At 34.8% G+C, this 25289-nt stretch overlaps 2 protein-coding genes across 4 annotated transcripts in view; both read left to right on the forward strand.

The window, feature by feature from the left end:
• Positions 1–10649, forward strand: part of LOC123551752 (L-amino-acid oxidase-like) — a 39093-nt gene extending 28444 nt beyond the window's left edge. For 2 of the 3 annotated variants that reach the window (XM_053525062.1, XM_045340915.2), the window contains exons 5-12: positions 3324–3513; positions 4327–4434; positions 5168–5389; positions 5754–5868; positions 8469–8597; positions 8957–9131; positions 9628–9788; positions 10076–10649. In XM_053525062.1, the coding sequence (XP_053381037.1) occupies positions 3324–3513; positions 4327–4434; positions 5168–5389; positions 5754–5868; positions 8469–8597; positions 8957–9131; positions 9628–9788; positions 10076–10282 (1307 nt within the window). In that variant the 3' untranslated portion in view covers positions 10283–10649. The remainder of the gene's footprint in view (positions 1–3323; positions 3514–4326; positions 4435–5167; positions 5390–5753; positions 5869–8468; positions 8598–8956; positions 9132–9627; positions 9789–10075) is intronic. The other variant, XM_045340924.2, reaches the window with a different exon arrangement.
• Positions 10650–14103: 3454 nt separating this feature from the next.
• LOC123551763 (D(2) dopamine receptor-like) lies at positions 14104–18552 on the forward strand. Its single transcript, XM_045340931.2, has 2 exons — positions 14104–14264; positions 16648–18552. The coding sequence occupies exon 2, from the start codon at positions 16659–16661 to the stop codon at positions 18036–18038; it is 1380 nt and encodes a 459-aa protein (XP_045196866.2). The 5' UTR covers positions 14104–14264; positions 16648–16658; the 3' UTR covers positions 18039–18552.
• The last annotated feature ends 6737 nt before the right edge of the window (positions 18553–25289 follow it).

Raw genomic sequence — 25289 nt, forward strand, 5'->3', positions numbered from 1 at the left:
TTTAAAATGACAAAAACCTCGAAGTCGCGTTGCAATCCAATGGTTTTATAAAAGTCGATATGAACTGAGCCATGGTGTGATATGTAGGCCCATGGATATTTGGTAACTTAGTCAATGCTTGGGCGAATGATACCGGTAGTGCGAGTATGTCTGAGGCTAAAGTGTATTTTATAGTCTTCTTTTTCATTTTGTTTTGTTTTTAAATGATTATCTCAATATGTGTTGCTTCTCATCTCTTTTAGCTCTGAATACCTAGTATGTTTTCGAGAAGAAAATAATTATAATTATAAATAAAGCTAAATAGCATCAGGAATTATCTTCTGTAAACGAAACAGGGAGCTTTGGAGGGGAGGGGCTGCATACAGACTATTCGTAAGCATGTAACTGTTTTCCACAATGCACAAATTTATATTCAATCTGGATAATGTGAAAGTATAAAGAAACAAACTTGAAGTAATTAAAATGTCTGTAGTGATTGGCTCCTTCTTATTTCAGGTTTTGAAAGTGTCCATTTTGAAACATCGTTTAAGTTTGAGACAAACATATTATCTGTCGGATCAGGTTAACTGTTCAAGGTATGCGCCCATTTAATAGAATAAACAGTATTAGAAATCACTGAGTTTGGTGAATTTTTGTCAATAAGCTCAGTTAAGTAAAATGCGACATGAATTGGGGATACAGGCACAGCTGATGCACCCTTTGAAGTAATGAAATAATCCAACTTTTTTCAAATAAGAATAATACTTATTAACCGTACTATCACTTTTCGACAACGTCAGAAAATTGGCCATCTTGGACGACAGTTTATCAAAAGCAATATGTTGTATCCCGCTCTGCTGAATTTCCTCGTTAATGCAGCTTTTCAAATTCAAGCCTGTTCAAATAGACAAAACACGATATCAGTAGTATATATATATATATATATATACCTAATTATATAAATCTTAAAGCAATTAGACCAAAATATAACCGTCTGTCGTCAAAAATGCCGTTTCTGCCTCTGCCTCTTCTTGTTAGCTTTCCTGGCTGGAATATAACACAGTCGTGGACATAATCACTTTTCCTTTTACCATAAGGGAAAAGTAGTGACCAAAAATGGCACAGATTTCCGCACTGGTAAAAGGAGTGTACAAGAACATTTTTCACTTTGTATTTTTCGTAAACACTTAACATCCAATCTGGGCGGGAGAACAAGCCAAAAGGTTTTACCACTCCGTCTAAAGCTCATTGCATCTATACCGGAAGTTCCCGGACACCAGTACTTTGAGTAAAATGCATTGCATTAAGCATTGTAACTACATGCGAATAAATCAAAAGTATGCGGACCCGCATTTTGTCTAATTCCTCAAATATCTCATTTTCGACTGACCAGTCGTCACTATCGGTACATCTACTGAAAAAATCTGCGTATTTATTTTCTGCACTTGGAATTCATTATGGAAACAAACTGATTTAGTGCACTTTACATACTTCGTAAACCCAGCTATGTCTTGCAAAACTGGTCATCTACTGCCAACTTTTAAAACGGAAACAACATTTTTATTATCCATGTTGACCAAAATGTTCTGCCCTTCCAGGCTGAAACTGAACTGTTTAAAACTCTGTGTACGGCCTCTAGTTCCCTCCATGTGGAATTTAATTCACTTTCGGATTCAGACCAGCAGCCGACAACTTGACTGTCGTCATTTTCATCAATATATCCAGCAAAACCAGCTCCACTGGCGTCACATGTACTTTGTACATGTTTTTGTTCTATACTTTCTAATAATGCAGCATCAAGTTTGCCTTTATTAAGCATTTTCAAATTTTCATTCCAAACTATTTCGTAAAATGCCCTTAAACGTACCATGACCGGAGCTTCCCAACTAGCGCGACTGAGAACACACTCATACAGTGACCTTGACATTAGTCTTACTACCGGCCCAATGGCTGACTGCATAGAGATCAACTGCCCTATCAAACGTGCAACAGTTCGTACGGGAAAAATGGTATTACCTTTTCCTATTATTACTATGAATTAATTCAACAACCTTTCTGGTTTTTTTTGTATACGATCTTCTGTGACCATAAAGATAACCCTGCATGTATCTCATAAATAATCTAGCCAATCGATACTTTGGCATGGTTCCCAATGACATTTGTCTTCTGCTATCAAGAAACAAACATAATCAAATCTTGGTGCATAAACTTAGATGCCTGTAAAGCCCTAGTGTCGGTACTCTCACCACTGAGTTCATCCTCTAGAAATAATACTGTTCTAAAACCCAGGGATCTCCACTTTGTCACAATTACTCTCAAAAGCTTAGTGAGTATGAAGCCTGCTGTTGAAATTCCAAACTGAAGCACATTAGATACGTAACAATGAGCTTGACCGTCACACTCTCATGAAAAACTCGGGCTTCCGTCCCTGAGTAGACTGGTTCCATCCTTGTGACGGCCGTATTCCTCGATTCTGCGATGGTGCTGTTGCAAATGCATCTTGCGTCGGAAATACGTATTTCGTTGAAAATGTGTAACGAAACCCCCTAGAGCGCTTTTCCTGTTTCAACTACCTGTCGGCTTTGACTTGGGCTTTATAAATGTTCTTTTCGTCGTCGGAGTCGTCAGCTAACGGATGAGCATCGAATTCTTGGACTACACACTATCCGCTGTCAGAAGAATCTGCTAACGTTATTAATTTTTCACGATGATTAAGAATGTCAGTACCTTCTGATACTTTTTTTCTTCGCCGAAGTTACATCCTCGCTGGGAGTCGTTCTTATAGCATTCTGCAGAAACCCGTCCGCTTCCTTCAGTTTATCGAGTACTCGAACATTTACCTTTTGTTGCTCTTCGTTCCCCTTTTTACGAAACGTGTAAGAGTCATTTATCGCTAAACTATGCTGATTTCTTGAAATTTGAGCCTGTGAAAAAAACTCTCTGTGACTCCTCAGATGCAACTAACTTTGACGTTAACATTTTCTCCATATTGGAAAGAAGTTCATTTTCTTCGTTTGACATGGCCGCCAACACGTGGTCTCCAAACAAGCAGTGAAAACTAAACAGATGTTTCTTGTACGAAATCATCCGGTAGAATGACCACTAAATACACATCGCCAGTAAAATAATACCTTTACACAAGCACGAAACAATCGTGCGCAAGACAGACCAATATATATCACTGTATTGCATACGTTGCACTAAAGACAAATTTTCACGCTACACTACCGAAATTCGTGAAATTAATATAAACTGCGATTTACTTCTAAATAATCTTTGGTTAAAACATATTTCATTCCAAGTTATACATGTACAAATTAAATGTTTGAAATAATCTGTTACAGGGCACCAGTTGCTGAACAAAACTATTCATGAGTTAGGTTTGGAAGTAGAAGACTTGATAAACGCACCGGCTGGCGACGGCGGCACTCTCTACTATCTTCGAGGCAAACATATGTCATATAGTGAACTCCCCACCAAAGCTCCATATAACATACCTGAGAACTACAGAATCGATTATGACACACTAAGATGGTAAAGTTCGTAAATTGTATACGTTTTAATTTCTAACTGCACAACCCCCGCCCTCTCCCCGCAGAAAGAATTATAACAGCAACAACAACGACAAAGCAATGGCGTAATTATCAAGGACTTCTTTAGACCATACAACGGAAGAATATCCTTAGTCGCAGTGATTACGTTATTTCAACTTTACATATAAACTCGTGTCAAAGTTGAATAAATAAAAACGGTTTCCGACGGAAGCATTATAGTTACTACGATTAACGTATACACCTCTCCAAGGGTGCGTTATTTTTAAGGGAGCGTTATGTGATGCGACAATGAATAATACGAAATTGAAAATATTTCAAAATCTCAATATGCGAAATAAAATATTCACGGTATGTCTAGGGTAAAAGCATCTTGCTTGAAAAGAAATTAATGGTATTGACCATGAAAACGTTGGTTACAAGCCATTTTGATATAACAGTCTGCAGTATATATGAAATGAAAATAAAGCCTAAAGGCCATATCAGTAACTTATAACACTTATTATAATGTTTTAAACAACGTGACCAGCCATGTAAATCTGCGCTTACATTCTATATATAGCTTCCTCATATTATTTTCTCGTAGTGGCTGTATGAATATAGGAATTATGTGTATTTGTAGAGTAGCCTAGTACAAAACTGAGATTATCAAGCAATCTTTTGACAAAATGGCAGTTAAATAATCTCCCCTACAATCATGTATGGCCTTTTGTGCCGAATCGCACTAAAATCCTACATATTAATTTATTCATGCATAAGTTGTTTTCTCTTCATGCAAGTGTTAATTTCTTTTTAGGCAAGTATACATAAATAACACATTAGAAAGAAGCAGGTGTGAAACACTAACGTCCGAAAACAAGCAATTTATCAAGACATTAGACGGGGTGAATTTATATATGCAAAGGTACATTGATCAGTTTGTGTAGTGAGTCATTAAAGCAGTATGCCTCCAGATTTGGCTAAAAATAATCTTTCTTTCAAATTGAAGCTTGGTCTTATTATGAACATTAGAATATGAATAATTGTTGTTTTTTTTTAAATATTTTTCAAGACAGTATTATGACCGCGTCGGGAATCGAACCCCGGACCGCCGCGGCAATAAAGACATTTTCCCATCGTAGTACCCAATAGCGCTATAGCTGAAGTAGTGAATAATGACTTCAAAATATTAATATTTATAATCGTGAATGTTTACATGGAGTAAAAGCGTGAGAAACGCTTTTCGATTTTTATCGTAAAAAAGTAGTAAAAACAGCAAATTCTCATGTGTTTCCATAACATAAAATTTGTCAGTAATTACAAAATGTAAGTTTTAAAGCCTTCTTAAGAAATATAGCTTTTATTTCAAGATATCTAAAAAAATATTTCTTTTTGTTGTCGAACGGTCTGGAGGCATGCTGCTTTAACAACAGATGCATGTTTTTTTCAGTACTAAATTAAACAAAATCTATACTTTTATTTATGGAATTTATCAATTCAGAATTAATGTACAATTAATGCACAATAACTTGGTTGAAGGAACCACTCTTAAAGACGTCAAACTGCTATCTTAATTATTTTTGCGTCGCTACTAGATAGCCCTTATGAAAGAAAAGAAACGAACAAAAAAATGTGTGAAGTACTGTGCTATTTTTCAGCTGGGACGTGTTCAGTGGAAAGTATCTAGATAAAGAAACAACCAATTATATTGTTGACGCCGCGGGATATGACTTCGAGTTTGAAGGTGCTACTGCAGCACAGTTTGTTCCAACTTCAAATACTCCTTCAGGATGGAATACTGCCCGTTTCAAAACGCCTTCGAAAGGATTTCAAGCTGTTCCAATAACGATGGTCGAACAATTTCTAAACGCAAGTACCAGGTGAATAAAAAAAGTAACATATGTATACACAGGTATGATTGGAAAGCCGACATGTTATCCTATTAAAGTAAGTAGCTGCAAAATGTCGAAAAAAGAAAGAACTGATATTCCTTGATATGGTTTTAGGAGCGTTGATTTTCACCGATAGACATGTTAGGTATTTGTGTTCTTTATTTACGGTTCTAATCAAACCAAGTACACAAAACACTCGCTTAACCTCTTGAACTTTATAACTTATGTCATATTTCTCATTGGATTTTTGCTATAATTCATGTTCCCGTGACTTTACTTGAGTACTTTTTCATTTATATATTCATTACATGTATTTATTTCAGTGTTATGGTTAATCTAACTTACATTTCAGACACACATTTTACAAGAATTTCCACTTGAGGACAATAAAGAGGAACTGGGATGGATTTTATTTACTTAAATTTCATCCAACGGAAACTAAAGCTGGTATTACCTCGGATGTTCAGGTTATTAACATTCTATATCTGAACTAATTTGTTTAAACAGTCTTAACAAGCAGCTTTTTTATACAACAGCTTTGTTTTCAGATCGCAGGTATAAAGTTGAAATATACGTATGCTTACTGAACAGCGGCTGTAAGACTCCGTTTACTTGATCCAGTGTTTCTATAATTTCTTTTCCTTTTGGATTCTTGGAATGCATTTAGTTTTAATACATTTGAAAGAGTTCCACTTAAACTGGTGCTAGAGAGGACGTGAGGGATGTCACTCATTCAGTTACCCATAATAAAGAGACTCAGTTGAAGTGAGTCTGCTATAATTCTGCTTGGTTGAATTCGTTGTTTCCGGCACAGGTGTCTTGGGCTCTAACAATGCAATATATTTGCAGGTTAGATCTCTTGAAGAGATCGTAGATCTCAGAAAGAGATCCAGGTTGGCAACTTCACGCCTCGGTTCGATATTTTGAAAGACGATTTTGAAGACAAATGATGACGGATTGTTGTCAGTTAAACACCATTTCAAAGAAGGAAATTTTACTTGTAAAGGAACTTACATAACGAGTCATAATTTCAATAAAAATATACATATTTCAGACAATAAAATTATGTATATGAGCAGTTTTTTGTATTCGGCCATTCCGTGTTCAGCTCCTGGTAATTCAGGAGTGAATGGTCAATGGTCATTGCTTAGCAATAATTTAAGATTCGTTGCATTACATAAGTTGTAGACGAACATGCCTGTCATGGTAATTGTTCAGCTGATCCAAAATAGCAAAACGACAAGTGGTCATTTATAGAGCAACGCTAATGCAATAAAAGAGAAAAGAAACAAGAAGAAATTTATCCATGTACTACCTTATTTAAATACTTATTTTAATCCTCGTAGTGGTGTCGCATTGATGAATTGCTGAATAAACATACTTTACACACATTAAATGACATAATATTTCTACAGACCAATTTTGGTGGAACCACTGACATTTCCAAGTATTATGTGACGTCATTTCCTATAAATTACGTCAGAAGAAATATGAAAACATATAGAGGCCCAGGGCCGGATCTAGAAATTTTTGACTGTGGGTGGGTGGCGGGGGCACGAGTCTTAAGCGAAGACGTAATTGTCAAGGCGCATAACAAGGTATTGGAAGGGATGCACTTGCCGATGTTAGAGGATTCAGAGGTGGGGTCTTCCCCTGGAATTTTTATTAAATACAGGTATGAAATGGTATCCTCGGGTGCATGTATTGGTGGGTTTACTCCCCTCATAATGATCTCCTCCTGAATATTTTTGAAATACAGGCATGGAATGGTCGCCTTTGGTGCCTTTTTAGGTCTAAATGTTGAGGATATTTTGGGATAAGTTACTCCTTTTTGATTGGGTGGTCAGGGGACTTTCACCCTGGAAAATGTTGAAATACAGGTGGCCTCTGGTGCGTTTCTAGGTCTAAATTTTGAGAAAAAATGTTCCTTTGCCAAAATAGTAAGGTGCTTCTTTATTGAGTATAGGTCACATCTCAGCTGACTGGGGTGGGGGCACGGGCCCCCTCGGCCCGGCTTTGGATCCGGGCCTGGATGCCCGTCCAAGTGTTTTGGCGTATAACTGTAATGGCCAGTGAATACGTAAACACTTTTGTACAAGTTCCTTATTTATTCAACTTAATCATGTTCTAGTATGATCATTATCGTAGGAGTACAATATCTATTAAAGTATATAAAATGAAAAACCAGTTGTATATATCTTCATCACTAAGGCTTCATTGATAAAACATTTCATCAGAATCTATCTATATATGTTATTGAAATGTTAGTTATAATATTTAGCTGTCCCGTCGCAATTAAACTTTGACAGATTTTAATATAGATCTTTTAATTTGGAACCCCAAAGAATTAGCGTTTAGTTTCAGCATCTAATCATGAAAATAGGGCGCGTGTCAAGAAAGTCGTAAAATATTAGGACAATCAGCCACTGTGCATTAGAAACAACAAAGCAGAACCTCATAATCTTCAAGCTGTAATGACGCCACGAATAATACGTCACAATTCTTAAAATCGTTAGGGTTCTCCAATGTAAGCAAAAGTCTCTCTGACTGTAATCTGCTTGGGATGTTTGCTGGTAGTCCTTATATAATTGTTTAATTACATGTGTTATTTGGTAACAATTGTTTATGATGAATTTATGTCTTTTCTTCAAAAGTGATTTACTTCGGATTTTACAACCGGATAAGTAATGGCGAACTATAAATGCTGTGGTTTTGGTAGTGTCAGATAACTGGAAAAATGAACAACTTTAATAGTCTTCTTGTTAGTTCTGCACAGCGTGACATAAGATGGCTCTTTGTTTTCTTCAAAAAGTTTTTTTTTATATTAATAATTGAGTTTCTGTTCGAGTTATAAGACGTAAATACAGTGATTTACTTGTCAACTTGTACTATTCCATAGTATGTTAAGTGGGTGGGATATAATAATGTATATATATCTATCGATAGCGCCTGTTGTTTCCAAAGGATCTCCTCACATATTTTATTTACTAAAGTGTATACTTGCTTGCTGGATTAATATGAGACTGAATCAGCTCTTAAAAGAAATGTCTGTCAATCAAATTTCTAGGGAGAAGCCAAAAGAATGATGTGTGCTCGAAAAGTGTTGCTAGCAATACCAAAACTTGCATTAGAAAATTTAGACTGGGGTGTCTTGAAAAACGATCATATAAAAGACATTCTGAAGAATTCCCTTGTGGTAGGTATTCCAAGAACTAGTCATGCTCCGAATGAAAATTAATGCGATCTGTAAACTAGGTTGATAATAGTTTTTTATTATGATAGCGTTGCTAAACCAGCATTTCTGTTGACCTGAAAAATAGATAAAAATGTTAAAGTAACTATCGATTTCGAAAATATATTCACATGTCTAAGACTACAAAAAGGAAAAAAATTGAAAGTGTGTTTCAGAGATAAAAATATTAAGGTAACAACAAAGTTCTAAAATGTCTTGACATGTATAAAACGACAACCCAATTTTAGTCGTTTTTGTTCTATAATGACGAGTAAGATCACGTAATTCTGTAATATATTTAAAGGAATTTCTGTCTCTTTAAGAGTATCCATGCGATGAAGATGTTTTTAGGGTATGATAATCTTTGGTGGCGAAATATGGAGCTGTCTTCCAGCAAAATCATCTCCGATACACATTTAAGAGCCACGTATGATTTTGTAAACCTACAGTCGAAAAATACGTCAAAAGCTGTTTATATGGCTGGTTATCCTGATCTTAGTATGTCAGTTTTATATATACTAAATATCGATCTAGCAACGAGTCAATGAAACGCATCTTGAGTAGAAATGTATTTCGTGTATGATTCAGAGTCTCATCAACACGATTTATGTCGTATTGCGACATTTTCCAGCTTTTAATGGCAAAGGAAGACATAGCTGTTCCTCCTGTTTAACTCATGGGCTGGGTATAACCAACGACAGTTCTTTGGCATCCACACAACAAGTGAGGTTCCGAACCCACGTCGATGAGGGACGGGTGATTTGAAGGCAGACACCTTTACCGCTCGGCTATGGAGGCACCTAAAATCTTTTGAATCTTATGGAATGTATCTATTACAAGTAGTAATAAAATCAGCATTATTCATGCTTGAAACAGATTTATACATATATGTTAATTCTTTTCTTCAGATTAACTTTTCTGTATAAACTGATACTTCATATTTTCACTACAATCAAATTTGCTAAGTTAACGTCAAAAATAACTTTATTATAAGGTAACGAGTTTTGGAGACATGCACAAGCATTTGGTGACCCTGTACTAGGTGTAGGAGACAAGTCAATTGAAATGACAAATACAACCGCAAACATTGCTAGGAACTATCTGTCTCAGATCTTTAACGTCAGTGTAAATGATATACCATCGCCGGCCTCTGCGGTAGGTATTCCTGTATAGTTTAACCTACGTTACTTCATTTTTTCTCCGTTTTATAAAGATACTTTAGACTTTAGTGAGTTTTATGTTTTATATGTGTAATATGTTTCAATGCAATGATTACAGACATTATTTAATATAAAGTAAATAGATTACAAAACTACTTGCAGTACATGCACATTTAAATGGTTCTAATTCGATACTCTGAAATTTATTTGACGCTGATGTAATCAGAGACCACTCCCAAACAAACAGACAATAGTTTCTCCGTTACATATTGACTATTGCAGGTGATGTCAATTTGGGACCAGTATCCAATAGGTGCATCATGGTATGCTTGGGCTCCAGGTTACAAATGGAAGGAGGTCGAATCTATCATGCTGAAACCGTCCTCTACAGATGACATATATATAATATCGAACACCTTCAGCCGCAATTCAAGTTCCACAAGTGGTGCTTTGGAGCTAGTTGAGAAAGCTCTCGAACGAATTGGATGAAATTCTGAAGTGATAGACAAAGTTGACAAGTTGAATAAAAAAGACATGTGCAAGTGGCAAATAGACTAGAAATATGACCGTGAAACAATTAAAACCTAGGTGTGTTATATCGAAATATATATTTCACGGCTTCGCTACTAAGGAAGACAATCGGAGTTCACTCGATGGCAGGTGTTCTCGGATCATTTAATATTTTCATGAAAGAGTTTCACTTAAACCGGTGCCAGAGTCGTGAGGGGTTTTACACTGTCCATATACTTTCTAGAAGAGACTCATTTTGTTTGTGTATTATTCTTACCTTTTATAAAAACAAAGTTTAAGTTTAAGCTTAAGTGTCACGTGGCGGCTAAAAAAAGTTTCCCTTTAACCGGACTTACGTTTTTATATTTGTCTGATCCTGTGGAACAATAAGGTAATTCAATATACATTTGTATCAGAGTTGCTTCAAAGACGAAGTTAGAGAACTTGAAGTCTGTTCCACTTTGAAATTCCATTACTTGTCAAAACGAGTCTGCCATTATTTTGCTTGATTGCCTTCTATGTTTATAAAGACCTCTCTTAAAGATCTTGTTATTGTCACTAAATGACTTCTCATCCCTGTCCTTAGTGGAACAGAATAAAACAGGCTTATGATTAGATACAACAAGAACTTAATTCAGCTGATTAAGAGTAAAATTATGTCTCATAAAGGTCCAACTGTAATAGATGTTTTTTTCTTTGAGCGCAACTTTCCTCCCTTTAAAATAAACTTAATGTTAAACATTTTTTTCCTCAATATTCGTGTTTTAAATATTTTCCTAACTATTTTCGTATTGGTTATGCGCATACCCTCTACGAATAAAGCTATTTTCCGGTGCAAAGTTGATAACAAAGTTGTAACAAAGTTATACGAGTAAATATGCTAGTTTTGGCAAAATATGATATGAGGATCAAACATAGATATAATTATGTCATGTATAAATCAACTTTATACTTTTAAAAGCACAATGACACCAAATGACGGTGTTCTCCTTAAAACAAAATGTTTACTTATCCCAAAGGGCGTCAGGTTACAGTCCGGCCGTTACATCATTGTCTTTTTATTTATCATTAACTTAAGTCATGTATGTAGTGAAAAGTTGGCGCGAAATAAAGTTAGAAAGTGTCCGTATGAACTAAAAGGTATGTCGGTGTTACGTAAAATATAATAATATATAACAGCCGGTTCTACAGAACAATGTGGTTATGAATAGAAAGAAGTCAAAATTAGGATGTCCTGACATTCAAGTCTAAGAAAATTTCTTTGAAATCTAATGTCGTGTAAACTTTTCTGTGAATAGAAAAATCCAAACAAAAACAGTGGTCATATTCTTAAAAGTCTATAACCAATTGACTGAACTTTTTTTTGCTTTGATCTGCCACAAAAACGTAAAGATACACTTTTTCCAATATTTCTTTCTTTACATGCAATCAGGTTATTTGTTTCCAAAGATGTCGTTTTGGAGATCTACTTATCAATTTGGCAGGACGTAACTGGTAATTGGTTGAGCACCAAAATTAATTGAAACTAAAATTGATGTATGTGTACTTGTAGGAGTTTAAATCACATCAAGGCATTTCAGGTCATTCAGCGACTTTCCAGTTTTAGTGGTAGATTAAGTCCGCATGTGCATTTCAGACAGATCAAATGCATTGAATAAACTTCGACGAATATTTGCTCTTTAGCCATTGTTTGTATCTTGTAAGGACACATGCCTATTTTCACGATATTCTATTTATCTGTCAATTCTAATGTCATTGTTGATTAATACAAGAAAGGTGACAAGCAAAGAAGACTGGTCTCCCCTGGTGTATTTCTGCATTTCATATAAGGTGAATGTTGATATTTAACATGTATTCCATGCAATGATATTGCAACTCATAATAGGTGATGGTCGCTTTTTCACATGTACTTCATATAGTAACTTGCATCTGACAAAATAAATTACAATCAATAGAACCATTAAAACGTTTAAAAAACTTCATAACTAAGGATATTGATATTTTATTCTAATATGCTTGTCTCTGTTAAAACACTCTTACGCTAAAATGACGTCACGTTAACGTGTGGTGACGTCAAAGTTCTTGTTGCGACCAAGAAAGAGAGCTTCTATATTTTATCTAGTGTTTTAGATTAAGGGCATGTTAGAATCGAAATAATTTATAGCAAAAGAGTGTTTAACACTATTTATACACTCGGGCGGTAATACGTCATACAAATAATTTCACTCGGGCTGCGCCCTCGTGTAATTATTACGCCCGACGTATAACCGCCCATTGTGCATAAATAGTGTTAACCTCCCCCCCCCCCCCCCCTCGACCCCATTTCGCCCCTTACCATTTCCTTCCCCTTTATCAATATTTAGCTTATAATAATATGTACTTGTTGGATGTTTGAAACAACTCGTCTGAAATATTTTTCCATTACAGCTTCTTTTTGTTGTGGGCCTACTATGTAAATGCGTGGCTCTGGGGCTGTGTTTTTGGTGCTCTGTGCTTCTGAGAAATCTACCCTTACCTATTATCTTTTAAAGCACAAATTTGCTAAAAAATAGTTCTTTCTATCATTAAGCTGATGGAATGAAACTGTACAAGATGTTTGTCTTTAGCACAACTTTTCACGTTTTTATAAATGCTATTTTCCTGTTCAAAGTTGATATACAAAAGTTAAACGAGTAAACATGTTAGTTTCGGCAAAAATATCACATGAGGATCGACACTAACCTATGCCGTGTATTAATTTTGTACTTTTTAAAAAACACAATGACACCAAATGACGGTCCTGACATCCAAATCTAAGAAAATGTCTTTGATATCTAATATCTTGTAAACTTTTCAATGAATAGAAAAAGTGCAAACAAAAACAGGGGTCATATTTTTTAAAGTCTGTAACCAATTTACTGAACATTTTGTTGCTTTGATCTGCCGACACTTTTTTTTTATAAAGAAATATTTTTCCCAATATTTATTTCTTTACATGCGATCGAGTTAAGACGTCTTTGATGAGGTCGTTCTGAAGAACTACTTAACAATTTGGCATTGCGTAACTGGTAATATGTTGAGCACCAAATTAATTGTAACTAAAATTGATGTATGTATACTTGAGGAGTTTAACTAACATCATGGCATTTCAGGACATATAGCGACATTCCAAATTTAATGGTAGATTAAATGCACATGTGCATTTCAGGCAGATTAAATACATTGAATCGACTTTTCGAAAAATATTTGCTCTTAAGCCATTGTTTGAATTTTGTATGGAAAACTACCTTCATGACATTCCATTTATCTATCGATTCTAATGTCGTTGTTAATTAATACAAGAAAGGTGACACACGCGTTTTAAAAGGCAAAGAAGAGTGGCCTCGCGTGAAGTAATTTTCATCTCATATTAGGTGAATGTTGATATTTAACATGTACTTAATGGAATGAATTTGTAACTCATAATTGGTAAAGGTCGCGTTTTAGCATGTCTTCGTGTAATGTAGTTAGCATTTTGACAAAATAAATTACAGTCAATAGAACCATTAAAAACATAATAATTAAGGTAAATAACATGATTTTGTTGTATCATTAAGCTGACGGAATGAAGTATCACGATACTACATTTCTTTTCAGCTGTTTCAAATTAATTTGTAATGCAAGTCGCTAGACATCAGTCTCCTCATTGTTCATCTACCCGGACATCAACGAGTAGCAAAATATTTATATTTACAAATACACTAATACAGGTATCTTTATTTACCGGCTGAAATATCAATGAATGTTACACCATTCATATCTTTTTTCCCTTCTTTTGAAATTTCAAGCAGGAAGTGTTTACAATATTTACGCTTTATCGGGACATAAATCTTTATATATAAAAAAAAAAAACAACTTACATAACATCAGGTATATTTCGGATTAAAACTGAGCTCAACAAAATAATGAGAGAATTTATCAAGTTAAATTGAATATAAATCAGGTAAGAGCCATAACTTTATAATAAGTATCTTAAGTTAGTTTTATATGAGCTTTGTGAAATATTGATTAAGGTATTACCTTAACTAATACCACAGTCACACATACGGCGCGGATAGCTACGTTTAGCTACGGATAGAAACGTAGTAATCCGTATCGGTCCGTACGGACTGGTACGGATTGATACGGGTTACTACTTTAAGGTACGGCTCAGGTACGGATCGATACGGATTACGGATTACTACGTTTCTATCCGTGGCTAGACGTAGCTATCCGTGCCGTATGTGTGACTGGGGTATTAGTATGGATAAACACAAACTTAAGGAATTACGTCGAGCTTGCATTTTATAGGTGATGATGACACAATAAAAATGCCGGTTAAATTGGAGATGCTGCGGGCCAGGCATTTAATGGGAGATATAACATATGTTATCAAAATAACGTCATAAAAATGTTTAACATTTTTAGGGCCATTAAGACTGTCAAGCTTAAAAAAAGAATAGATCAATCGCTGTGTGTATTATGTACTGTGTTGTGTACAAATTTTCTTGGCGCAATGTCAAGATCTAGACCTTCGTTTACGTATAAGAAAAAGTCGTAGTGCAAATACAAGCATCGTATATGGAATTAGTTAAAGTACAATTTATCGGACCTGGCTTAAGTTTGGATTTTTGAACGTATATATATATATATATTTTTTTTGCTGGATTTAACGTCGCACCGACACATGATAGGTCATATGGCAATTTTCTAGCTTTAATGGTGGAGGAAGACCCCAGGTGCCCCACCGTGCATTATTTCATCACGAGCGGGCACCTGGGTAGAACCACCGACCTTCCGTAAGCCAGCTGGATGGCTTCCTCACATGAAGAATTCAACGCCCCGAGTGAGGCTCGAACCCACATCGATGAGGGGCAAGTGATTTGAAGTCAGCAGCCTTAACCACATGGCCACGGAGGCCCCCGTATATATATATATATATATATATATATATATATATATATATATATATATATATATATATATATATATTTCCTATTCCATCTGTACATTGGTCGGAGTACCGTCAGTTCACTATACATGCACACTGCTTCTGCGTTGTATGGCGTAACGACATTTAGCCTTAAAACTTAGAATAAAGTCCGGATGCAGCATACGGAAAAGTAATTATATCTACAAATAAATGGCAAATGATTACATTATATGAGGAAAACATGCAAAGATCTAAGTTAGGTAATAACGTCAGCTTGAAATTAGCGGATATCTGAAGTAACGGGCAAATAGCTCAAAAATAAGCACGAGGACAATATGCCAGTTTTCAACTGTGAGAAGTTTCATGAAATTTTCACTGTAGAAAATTTTCTGTACTCTAGAATGTCATCAAAATTGTAATTGTCCTGTATACTCCCATTGTGATAATTTGATTGTGTTAAAAATAATTCAGTTAGGTCCAGCACAGTATCAAACACGATCCAATTTTTTATTGCCTGAATGTTCCTAAAGTTAGTATACCTTCATGTTTTGAAACCATCGTGGTTTAATCAAGTTCTAAATTGCAGAGGATTATTTAATATGAGCATGCAGAACTACTTTAAGTACTAAAATGTTTGCCGTTTAAGGTCAAAAGGTCAACTCTTAAAAACAATTGTATTACAAATAACATATTCATGATTTTGATAAGGTATATTTACGTATTTTACAATTGTTATTACGGACTATATCTAAATGTTTGCCCTTCAAACAGTTTGAAATTGGAAAATTAATAAAATGTTTTCATGCCAAATGAATTAGGAACTCTTGTTTGGTGAAAATGTCAAATACAACACCAAGGAAATTTATCAATAATTCATTAGAGTATCAATCAGAAGGTCATCTGGAGAAATTACATGCAAATAACCAACTAACAAATTTTCAGCGATTCGTTTGGTTGAATCTTATTATAAGAGTTAAGGAAATGTGCAACATTCTTCACGCCCTATTGCCTCGGATACAGCGGAATGCCGCCATAAAATAGTATTGGATAGATTCATATAAACAAAATTAATAACAAAAATATAAACAGTACAAATGTTTCAAAAATTGACATATATAATGCGAGATTAAGCGAGTAAATATGCGTATGCATTTAAAACTGGTTAATACGCAATCAGAAGTTGTGTTATGTGGTGTTTCACATTTTTCATTCACATTTTCCGTACATTTTATAGTGGACAACTTTAATACACAGTATTTAATTCCCGCATGTTTGAATTGTATTATCTGAATGATTTATAATAACATTGAACAGAACCCATTTTATGAGTTTCTTCTAATATACTTAAAATATATAATAAAAAAAAATCCAGTAGGAAAGTTGCATATGAAAATGTATACATTGCTCATTTCAGTAAAAACAGACATGGAATACCCTGAAGAGACTGAACTTGACGCAATAAATAACAGAAACACACAAGAATACATTCCAGCCATCGTGTTTGTTTCTATAGTAATCATAACGGGAATTTCTGTAAACGTTTTTGCAACAATATTCTACGCTTGCAAAGCACCGAAGTCGGTCATACAGATTTTTATGTTCTCACTCTCACTCAACGATTTGGTAACCAACTTTGTTCTTCTTCACGATTTAGTTGAGCTGTTTTATTTTGTTCAGTACAAAAGTGTGGTCGCATGTAAGCTGTTTTATGTGTTGAAACATTGGCTAGTTGGAGACTCCTTACTGTTCATGGTTGCAATTGCCTGGGACAGATATCGCCGTGTATGTTTCCCATTTTCGAAAGAGATTACTCTTCGTGTAGCCTGGTTTATAATTCTGGGATTGATGATGTTTTCAATCTGCATCTCAGTCAGAAGTTTTGCAACCGCTGACATTCTTCGAATAAACATAACAACAGAGCACAATATTACAATACAAGGGTACTACTGTACTTTGTCGGAAGAGCAGAAACTTGCTGTGGTACGAAGCGTATTTCATATCGTTGATATCTGCATACATGGCGTAATCATATGTTTACTTGTGTTTTTCTACAGTTTTGTGGTGCGGAAACTAATTCAAAGTCAAAAGAAATTAAAATCGCACGACAATCTGGGTATTGTAGCTTACAAAAGAAAAGCCTCGCAAGTTGTCCAGTCCCATACCGAAGGTTCCAGTACAGATATTGTTGAAATTAATTTCAGCAAGTCGGGTAACGATCATAATTCAAGTACAAACAAGTCTGCAGCAGCATGTGATAACGCTAACAATGATATTGTTCAGTCAGCAAAACAAGAAATCGAAAACAAAGAAGCGGTTGTGAGTACCAGAGGAAGACTTAGTCATTCCATACATGCTGCCATTAGAAAGCTACCTTTTAGCCACTCGAGAGATACAGACTCCGACACTGATGTATCTACAGAGGTAGATAGTAAAGAACATAAAACGAAAACAAAACAACTTTCAACTATTTTTAAGCGCAACAGGCCTAAAAATAAGAAACGTGGAAATGCTACATCAAGAATGGAGAAACGAATGACTATAATGGTGGCTGTGATAACAGTTGCGTCTATCGCATGTTTTGTTCCATATTATGTATCAATGGTGGTGATAAGTCCTAATCTAAACGGAAACGGACTTGTGTTGGATGTTGGAAGCATAATTGTTCGTAGATCTTTCATATTAAATAGCGCAATCAACCCTTTCATTATGGTAGTGTTTAACGCAGCATTTAGACACTTCTTGCTGGATATATTTCATCGAATATCTTCAAAATGTGGAGTTGGAAAATTTAAAACATTCAAATAGGAATGGTAGGATTCAAATTGCCATAAGTTTTATAAGATGAGAAAAGTTATGGTGACTTTTGCAATATCTGCATTTTTTTTTGCATATCGTGCATGAGTTTACACTTTTTCACCTATGCGACAAAACAAGCTAGGATCTTCCATTTCCGCCTTTGTAAGTCAAGGATTTCCCTACCTACCCGATGGACAGTACGGTATGAAAAAATGAGCGTACGGCGATAATCCTCATCTATTGCTGTCCTTATGGTCGGGAAAGCGACAGGCCGATCATAACATTTTTCTAACCCTTCCGGACAGCATGTATATAATTTATGATGTCATGACTGGAACTAAGAACGTCACTTAAGCACATACTATTATTCGAAGGAAGTACAGAGACATCTGCTTCCATCACATAATTGTATGATTCTAAAAGAAAATGAACGCTGTACAGATAGTCCTTCGTTTTATTTTATTCCTGTTATAATTTGTAGTACCGGTATACAACATGCAAGTAAAAGAATTTATCACTTGAAGTAGCTTCATATAGTAATATATATAGTAATATCCGGCTCCGAGATCTGTTCCTAACAGCTGTGTTTTTTTGCCTTTGAAAAGTCCTGCTCAGATTAATTATCAACACGTATCTCTGTGTGATTGTTAATTTAGTTATTCGGTGCATATGATTCAGTTTGCGTTTTGGATGTTTGGTCCGTAAATAAAAGGTAGCTAATTTGAAGAACGGGTTTTTGTGGAGACATAAGCGTACTTATTCATCTATGAAAATGGTAATTTAAATATGTACCCACTAGTTTATCGACTTCTGCGCATGAGAATTTGACGCTGGAATGTTCTGTTTCAAAGAATGTGCGTTAAAGGCATAAAAATTAACTTGACATAAATCAGATATTATATTGATTTAAAACTCATTATCATTTGTTCCACTTTGCTTACAAATTACGTAAAATAGTAGATTTAATAATTTTTTCACGTTTTTGCAACAATGTTTTGTTAAATATATAGTGTACACTTTATTTTTCAATCAATGTGAATAATGACATTCGATGTTCATATTTTTGCATTCATGTTTGTTTTTCAACATTAGCATAACACAGCTACTAACAAACCATGTAAACGAATAAACTATACATCACGTACAAAATAATATGCATCTCTACCTATTCTCGGAAGTAATATTTGTATTTTGGTGGCCATTTATTTTCAAATGGCCAACAAGTCGGCCGTCTTGGATGTTTAAGCAAGTTACATTCCTGTCCACATTAATAAAAACCCACCCTTTAATAATAATGTTTTTCCTTAAGATAGTACAAGTCTTTGATATGATAATTTGTTTGTTGCAACTGTACAAAATGATACATCAATATATCAATATATATATTGATACCATTTGGAATAAGCATATTTAAACTTAGTGCGAAACATATTTTAAAGACTTCTGTTTTGAAGAAAAGACTCACTAGGTGTCAAGATCATATTTCTCTGGGGTACCTCTGTGGTCGAGTGGTTCTGGTCACTTCTCCTCACTACTGTTGGTTGAATCCTCGCTTGGACTGTAGAATTATTTCATGTGAGTAAGCCATCTTCCTAGCCCACGACATTTGTGTCGGTGTGACGCTTAACTCATAAAAAATGCATTTTAGCGGAGTGGGATTGACACCTACGTCACTTATCTTTTTGTGGACAAGTAAATCTCTATATAGAAGATACACGTTTTAGAGTATCAACGTCTACAGAAACCAGAGGCATTGATTGGTCGAGCTCACCAACACCAGAACAGCTATATGGAAAACAGGTAATATAGCAATTTCTTGAATGAAACCACACAAATACTTAATGATTGCTGTTCAATTTGAATAAACCGTTCTGATTGTTGGCCACCAATTGTTTCCCTACAAAGTTCCAGTAAGGGTATGGCCTTCCATAAATCAAAACATGCATATCTAATCACACCTTTTTTAAGAACTGTCTTTAGTTCCGCCAAAATAAAAGACGAAAAGCATATGTCGATTGAATGATACTTTATTTAAGTATCTTTGTTGTGGACCCCCTATTGGCATGACGGGAGAATACTGCTATTTCGTAAAACATTCTTTTTAATTCACTTCAAATAAAGCAAATATTGTACAATACTGTAAATGCAGTAAACTGTTAAATTTCGAAATAAAATCACTTCTTGGAAATGTCGGTGTAAGTTACAGAGCAAAGTAAATCTAACATTATTAACAGGTATACGTTTAGCAAGTAAGCTAACCGTACTGACTGAAATACTGTTGAAAAAAGGCGTTAAATCCAAAACAAACAAACAACCTTTCTTTGAATAAGTGGTATCGGACCTGGTTGTTCTTGGAAACAGTAAACATTATTAAAATATCCAAAGTCGAAATTTTCAAAGAGAACCACAATGGTCCATTTTATGGCTTCTTTTATAAATTTTATTTACATTCATTATGTGACGTATGGCGGCCGTAAAATGCCTCTCCGTTCTTTGATTCGAGGTTATAATATTTGTCCTGGACCTCACACGAACAGATTCAGTGAAACCGAGATTACATCACTAAAGTATATACTAAAGATCTGAAAATAACAAAAGGCATTGTATTATGAACGTTTTTATTAAGAATGTTTTAATATATTATTTCAAAACTTTAACGTTGACATCTGATGTAATCCCGGCTGTTGTTTCTGTTGGTTGAAATTTAAGTAAATAGACCCCATCCTAGGTCATGTTTATAGACCGGGGGTGGAAATTCCGGTGAAATGTGTGTCTAAAATACAATTAAGATCTGCCATAGCACTGAAGCGATGATAAAGATTAATTACAGGGAAAATAAGTCACAAAACCATTCATAACATGTTTATACAGATGGTTTGATTAAGTTCAAGTTAGAAAAGTAAACTAATTTCGACCGTAAATGTGAACCTGTTTAACCCGTTATAAAGAAAGTAAGTCATTTTTTGTTGATTTTAACATTTGCTGAGAATCAACACTTACAAGTTAACATTTTAGTCGGGCCTTTCCATGCAACGTCTTTATATACAAGCGTTATTGTAAGTTTGCACTCACATAGCACAATTGTCGTTGGAACGGCTTGAAATCCTTTCGAAGGCGTTTTGAAACGGGCAGTATTCCATCCTGACGGAGTATTTGACTTTGGAACGTATTGTGCAGCGCTGGTACCTTCGAACTCTTAGTTATATCCCGCGGCGTCAACTATTATAACTAGTTATTTCTTTATCTAGATACTTCCGACTGAACACAACAAAGATTGCCCTTGAGGGTTTTTTATAACACTTATCATGTTCACACAAAAGACTAAATCAGCTTCGTCCCAACCTAACCAACTTCTACAAAACCATGTTTATACGATAATAGACCTTCATGAACAATGATGAATGCTGAGTCAAACAAACATTAATAGAAAATTATTTTATGCTTTTCAGTGAAATACTGAAATTTATCAGTGAAATAAAATTGATATTTTCACTGCTTCAAACAGTGAAAATATCATATTTTTTTTCACTGGTACGAAAATACAAATTAATTAATAGGAATGACTATGAATTTTCTACATAATGGTAAACTTCTTGCAAAATCTACTTCAGTAAAGATAAAGATGTATATAAATACTTAAAGGATCATAAAGATATACGCTCCATAAAAGAAATGTCATAGAATTAGTCGAAGAGATAGGGCACTTTTATTAACTTTCTTGAGCCCAAGGAAACATTTTTCCTTTGACAGCTAAAATATAAATTTTCAGAAAATATATTTCTTAGTTGTCAAAGCAGGTGGAATCACCAAATTTTCAAGATGGCCGCCAATATGGTCGCCCTAATTTTTCAAATTTCCGTTTATTTACAGAAGGAAGCATTTCTATATCAAAATTGATGAAATTTATCATGAGAATGGTTTAAATGTATAGAAAACAACATTTTCTAAATACCTTTGCCCTTTTATTTTAATTTTATATCTTCATTGTAAAACTAATGCCTAAAAATGGGCGAAAACAGTGCATTTTTTAAAAATTTTCACAATTACACAGCACATCAATATTTGTCATTTCAAAAGCGTACAAGAAATAATGTTGTGGTAACTTTTATATCTATTTGCCATACCTCTCCTCTAATATAGTGTGTAGTTTCTTGCCAGATATGTCATGCTTAGCAGAAAAAATATGTTTATTACTTACAACCAATAGGCCGAAAATTCATTTAGCTCACATAATGATTCTCATATTACCGTGTTGCGATAAATTCCGAACTTGTAAACAAGCAGACAGTGTTAGTCTGATTATGGTTCAAATAAATAAAAAAGAGAAAAGTTTCAACTGGCTACGATATAAGAAATGACAATCGTCAGTAAATTGTGAAAATCAGGGGCAATAACTCTTTATAATTTATAATGTCAAAACGAGCCATAACCGTCAAAACAACTTTGCTACTAACCTCTATACATGGATAGAACTGAAATACTAGTCTAAGATTAGTTAGTAAAGGGTATATAAGAGAAAACATTTTAAGGTCAAGTGTTTGACTTGTTCTCGGTGCTTCCGAGGGATCTACTTTTCAGATTGTATTGCCTTTAAAACATTTGTCCTTAAAACATTGATATTGCATTATTATGCCCACCTAGAATTGGTACTCATGCGAAGAAGTTGCCAAATACTATAGCAAAACATATTGGTACTGGCATGGAATACATGAAGATGTGATAACCAACTCAGGTAAACCTTACAGTTACCAAACTATGGGATTAGTGCAACGATGGCCCATTTGCTAATGCTAATTGTAGTTTTCATGTAAAATTGTGATCGATATATACGGGCTTCAATTATTAAACTTCAGTCACGTATGAACGTAGACCCGATATAAGTGTATGAATGGATGTGTGTATGACAGATATGCATACAATGGAGCTTCCGTGGTCAAACAGTTACATTTGCTAACTTCGAATCACTTACCCGGTACCATTATAGGTTAAAAACCTCACTTTGGATGTAAAATTCTTTCATGAAAAACTAAACAAAAAAACAACAACAACAACAAAAAAAAAAACCAGCTGACCTGACATACTGAAGGCGGCTGGTTCTATCCAGGTTCCTGCCAGTTCCTGAAATAATACCTGGAGGAGCACCTGGGGTCTTTCTCCGGCGTCAAAACTTGAATGCCGCCATATTACCAAAATCTGTGTTTAAAATGCTTTTAATTTATGAAATGTATGGCTGAATGTTAAATAATGACAGTCAAACGGTAATTGTCAAACGATAAACGAAAGCTAATTGTTGAGAAATGCGAAGTGATGAATACCAAATGCTAATAGCTAAGTGCTTAATATTTAAAGATAAAGAGCTGAATACATCATTGTATAATTTATCCTCCAAATAGTCATTGGCCTTTGTAACATAACTTTGTCTCAATAAAAACATTTCCGGTCCAATGTTCTTATGGCCGCTAGAACATGTTATTGTTTTAGGTCAGACTGTAAGAATAATATTATATGTCATATAATTAAAAGTTACATTCGTTAGGTAAAGAGGTAGAAAACAGTGATTCATAAGTAAAACAATTTAACGATTAGCATTCATTATTTAGTAATAAGCATAAGATTAAACTTGACATTTAGCATTAAGTAAGTGGCATAAAGCATTTGGTATGTACCATTTAGCATCATATAATTGGCATTTAGCATAAAGTAATTGGCATTAATAATTAAATATTTGGTATCTGGCATTTGGCAATTATCATGGTGCACCGGCCTCCCAAAGTATCTCCATACAAATCAGTAATAATTGCTTGTATATGTATGGAAAGGCTATGGTTGGCCGATGCGTCATGCTAATTGCCCAATGCTAAATGAAAAATGTTTGATGCCAAATGCCAATTACTTCATGCTAATTGTCAAATACTTAATGCTAAATGCTACATACTAAATGCTGTATTCCATATATTGAATGCTAAATGGAAAATGCTAAATGTTTAGTGCCAAATTACTAAATGATAAATGCTAATTGACATTTTTTTACTTAAGGAGTTAATTAATGTTCTGTATCTTTAAACTAATAAATGAACCTTTGAATTATGTGAAAACAACTAATGTTCTGTCAGTCTGATTCAAAGCTGTAAATGTTCTTTATTTCTGTTAAAGGTACATGGGACTGAAACTTTTTATTCTAACATACTGAGGTATAAGCATTTGGCATTTATTGGTTAGCATTTCGCATTTAACAATTAGAATTAACACTGCGAAAAAAGGGTCAATATACGGGAGTGTACGGTCCCGTATATTTCGAAAATACGGGAGTATACGGGATGTATATTACAAATATACGGACCTAATATACGATCCGTATTCGGAACATCTAGTATACGGGAAGTCCGTATATTTGTCATGCTTACGGGAGCCCGTATACGCCGAATAACATAAATGTATATTTCCCGTATATATGCAATATACGAACTTTAAAAAAAAATCCCTAGAAATGGTGTTTATTGTGTCCTGCTTTAACATAAGTTTCATTTTCATGTATTCGAAGGGTCTTGAGACTTTTTTTCCCGTATACTTTCCGTATTTTAGATATACGGAACACGTATACGAGCCTGTATATTCGAATATACGTAGTATACGGATCCCGTATTTTTGTCATATACGGACTGTGATTGCATCTAATATACGGGGCATATACGGACTTGTATTTTCTAATATACGGGCTTCGGATTTTTTCCGTATACGCATGATATACTAAGTATACGGATCCGTATTTTTGTCATATACGGACTGTGATTGCATCTATATACGGGGCATATACGGACTTGTATTTTCAATATACGGGCTTCGGATTTTTTTCCGTATACGCTTGATATTACTAAGTATACGGATCCGTACTTTTGTCATATACGGGGCATATACGAAAAACTGTACTTTTTGATATCGGGTACGGACTAGTCCCGTATATGCATGGTATACGCAATATACGGATCCCGTACTTGTGTCATATACGGGAAAAATACGAAACTGTATTTTTTTACTATACGGGCTACGGACTAGTCCCGTATATGCATGGTATACGCAATATACGGATCCCGTACTTGTGTCATATACGGAATGTATTTGCATCTGATATACGGGGATATACGAACTGTAGTTTCTGATATACGGGCCGGTTTTTCCCCGTTTATGCAAGATATGCAGAGTATACAGATTCCATATTTGTGTCACATTTAGACTGAATTGGTTTTCGTATTCGGGGAATTC

This window comes from Mercenaria mercenaria, chromosome 15, assembly GCF_021730395.1.
Source record: "Mercenaria mercenaria strain notata chromosome 15, MADL_Memer_1, whole genome shotgun sequence".
Taxonomy (NCBI): domain Eukaryota; kingdom Metazoa; phylum Mollusca; class Bivalvia; order Venerida; family Veneridae; genus Mercenaria; species Mercenaria mercenaria.